The sequence below is a fragment of the Haplochromis burtoni genome, unplaced genomic scaffold (genome assembly GCF_018398535.1).
Source record: "Haplochromis burtoni strain Fernald_Lab_line unplaced genomic scaffold, NCSU_Asbu1 Contig_53, whole genome shotgun sequence".
In the NCBI taxonomy this organism is placed as follows: domain Eukaryota; kingdom Metazoa; phylum Chordata; class Actinopteri; order Cichliformes; family Cichlidae; genus Haplochromis; species Haplochromis burtoni.
In genome coordinates, this window is record NW_024582414.1 from 1,881,588 (window position 1) to 1,885,333 (window position 3,746).

At 41.7% G+C, this 3,746-nt stretch overlaps 1 protein-coding gene across 1 annotated transcript in view; it reads right to left on the reverse strand.

Annotated features, from left to right (window-relative positions):
- Window positions 1–3,746, reverse strand: part of tm4sf18 (transmembrane 4 L six family member 18) — a 7,075-nt gene extending 3,329 nt beyond the window's left edge. The window contains exons 1-2 of the mRNA XM_005923888.3: window positions 3,393–3,746; window positions 407–475 (exon numbers count right to left, since the gene is read on the reverse strand). Coding sequence (XP_005923950.1) covers window positions 407–475; window positions 3,393–3,572 — 249 coding nt within the window. The 5' untranslated portion in view covers window positions 3,573–3,746. The remainder of the gene's footprint in view (window positions 1–406; window positions 476–3,392) is intronic.

A 3,746-nucleotide genomic window follows, 5' to 3' on the forward strand; every position in this document is an offset into this window, starting at 1 on the left:
ACACACACACACACACACACACACACACACACACACACACACACACACACACACACACACACACACACACGTGTGTATCTGCAGCTGTGCCTGTGGCCTGAAGGGTGTGAGCCAAGCTTACTTTGTTGAGTGTTACCTAACAATGGGGGCCTTGTTGAGTTATCATAGCTGGCTTAGAATTAGCATTCAGTTCATAAGGACACAGTGTTGGGCAGCTTAAAAACTTTACCCTTGTAATCAAGCAAGTAGTGAGAAAAAAAGGAAAACATTTAGATTTAAGAAAATGAAAATGGCAGCCGGCAGTTTGGAAATAACGGCCTGCATGTTGTGAACCCAATTTTCTGTGCAGCACAGCGTCTCCTTTGTAGATTTTTAAGCATTATTTACAGCTTAACACGTCTCTTACCATTAAACTCTCATTCCAGCAGCAACTACATTTCCCCAGCGTGGTGAAGGCAACAGCTGGAACCAGCATCTAAAAGTACAGAAAGTATTTGTTATTTGTTTTATTGACCATTAATAACACCCAATAGCAGCAATCTTTGCATTTGGTTACTAGGAGCTGCCAGAGTAATTCAGTGCTCTATACCAGCATCTCTACTGCCACCTACTGTTGATCACCGCTTACAAGTCAAATCCTGTGTTTCATTCATACAGCATATACCACAACGTTTTCTCAAAGAGCTTTGCAATCTAGCCAACATGTGGCACACTCTATCCTCAAAAGTCATGTTGCCGCACTAAATACTGTACAAATGTCACCTAACAATGAATCACATATATTCAACACAATCAGCGTGAAGCTGTAATGTTCATTCAGCTGTTAGTTTTTTAATGGGACTTAGTCTTAGAGCTATTCTTGGCTTCATGTAGGTGGTGAAAAATGTGACTATTCTCCCTGAGATCCAAATTCAAAGTGATTTTAATGATACATATCATACACTGTTTGACTTTGGTCCAAAACAAAATGGCCAACCTCCTGCCCTAACAGAGAGAAACAGTTTGCTATAGCTGGAGTTAATTAATAGTGCACATTAAACATAACTTTATGACAGACCCTTCTGCGTCCCAATGGTACTAGTAATTTGAGATGGGCAAACATGAGCACAGGCCATATAAAGTGCAGTGTGAATTGCGGCAGCTGCCACATAGTGTACTTGTGTGTACAACTCAAGAACTAAAGGCAATCCAACATTTGTTTGTTTCAGGAATTGACTTTTTATCTTCTTCATCCCTTATTTTCTGTCCTCCTCTTCCCTGTGTCGGTATCTTTTGCTCTCCTACTACATCGTAAAAGAGGAAAGGCGGTTCCCTTGGTTTAAAACATTAACGTACGAACAGAAACAAAGAGAGGGATCAGAGTGTTGTTCCACATCCTGGACATCCCTCTTAAAGCCCCATCCTATAACAGAGGCAGCAGGGGAGGCTGACGACAAGCAGCGGCGGGAGGTGCACAGTGAGAAAGGAAGAGAAGGGAAAAGGAAGCCAGAAGAGCAAGGAAGAGGAAGGGAGTAACCCAAAAATAGATTATGCCCTGATTGGTTCAGTTTGCTCTTTGACTCTCAGCATTTGGTCATTTCCACAGAGAAAGATAAAGCCCAGAGAGGGAAAGACTGACACAAACTCAGACTAAAAATCATTCCTTTCTCAGACAAAGAGGCCCAAGATGGATTTTAGTCAGACTGCCCTTTATAAGTATTTTATCAGGCTTGTTTAAAAGTAATTACACTGACAACCTTTTAGCAGTTAAAGACGTGACATATTACAGAGAAAGAGCAGGAAAGTGAGAATATACCGTGTAAGTCAGTATGGTTTTCAGGCTTCTTTCCTTTATCCTATGCAGGCCTTCATACCAACAGCTATCAATGCCGCCGTACAGACTCATCGCACTCAGAATTTTTCTTTAAAAAAAAGGTTCAAAACCTGCCATAAGTGGTGCCTGTTTTTGAAAGCTTGAACATTTCAATTAAGACCAAATTGAAAAGCCAGAAACATAGGCAAGGGCGATAGTGGAATGCACAACATCCAGTCTTTATCGTGTTGTTCTTCACAAAGTCTTGATGCTACAACTTGTACAAACCCTGAGCACTTTCACAGACACTCTGAGCATATTTTTTTTACTCAAAATGTGCACGTGTTCTGCTGATTAACACACTCGGTCTTGTCTGGGGGGGATTACAGTCTCTCCTCTGTTCCTCCACAAAACCAAATTAAAAGAACAGCTCCGTTCTGCTCAGTCCGAGCATAAACCCATCAGATCAGCAGCATGCAGAGCAGACGGATTAACTGTGGATGCACACAAAACTCCATTGTTCTCACTGAGCAACTGCAAACACTCTGTCTGAAAGGTGCTGATGGGAAAACGACCAGAATTTAACAAACTTTTGACGTAAAATCAAAACTCAACCAAAATCCTCTCAACTACAACTGAACTAATTTAGTAGAAGTTAAAAGCAAGTTGAAAGCATAAATGAGTATTGACTAGTATCAACTTATCGACAAAAGCGAGGCTTTCTTACACACAGTGGCACTGCCATTGACTACATGTGCCAGCACCTGCTGCACTTACTGCTGAATGAGGGAGGCAGGAAGGTGACATAAGTATCCAGCAATTGTAATCACGCTTTTAAAGGATTTCATCTGCTAACTGGGTAGTGTTTCAGAGTCACATGGTCACGGGGTGAGAGAATGCTTCTTACACACGGCAGTGAAAATGACTCATGATAAACAATGGCTGGCTACAAATGAAAAGGAAATCTCACTACACTGAGAATCACTGAATTTCACCCTTTCACCTCATCTAAAGGAGATAGATACACCACTAGCATCTGTCCCAAATCACATTGCTGCCACATATTTAAAATTTTCCAGAGTACGAAAAAAAATGCTTATTATATAGCATCCAAGCTGAACTTTTAGTAAAAGGACATTGAACTTTATACCATGTGATGTCACGTTTTCAGTAACAGCTCATCAAATGGAACACAAATAAACCTTCAGACGCACAAGCTTCTAGTTTCTTCTTCTTCTCCACTACAGCTGCCAACCGTTCAAACAGCAAAAAATGAAAAAACAAACGCTATTACGATCAATTATTTTGGAGCATTTGGACAGGGTGTTGTCTAAAGCCTCAAACCTCAAAATGTCGTACATACAAAAAATATAGATAAATAACCAGCTAATTTTTCTATTATTGATTGGCAATTCTCCATGTAATACAAAGTATAAAATAAATGAATCTTTGAGCACAGTCACCATCATGACCGGAAGTTAAAAACAGATTCAACCTCCAGATATCTGATGATCCAATCAGACTTAAACCCTAAACTATAATGTTACAAATTAAAAATGACAGAAGATGATCAAAGAGGGTTGTTTTTTTTTGTACTCACCAACAGCCCCCCACCTCCTAGGCCACCAAAGTACCAGATGTAGCTGGCCAGGCGGTCCTGCTTAATGTAGGTGATTTCTCCCATGGGAAACAGCAGTAGCAGGTTTGCCACAATACAGCAAAGGGCCAGAGGCAACAGAGCCAGGCCCAGAGACCTGGCAAAACCCACCGAACAACACATCGCTCACCCCCCAGAAAATCCACGCTCACAACCACAGGGTGGAGAGGAGAGAGCTCGAATGGGCTGAGGAAGGCAGAGACCGAGTGGAAGAGGGGAGGGAAGGGTCCGAGCAGCTGGGGAGGCAGGAAACGAAAATAAGTGACAAGACCCTGGTGTTTGTGTGTGTGTGCTTGT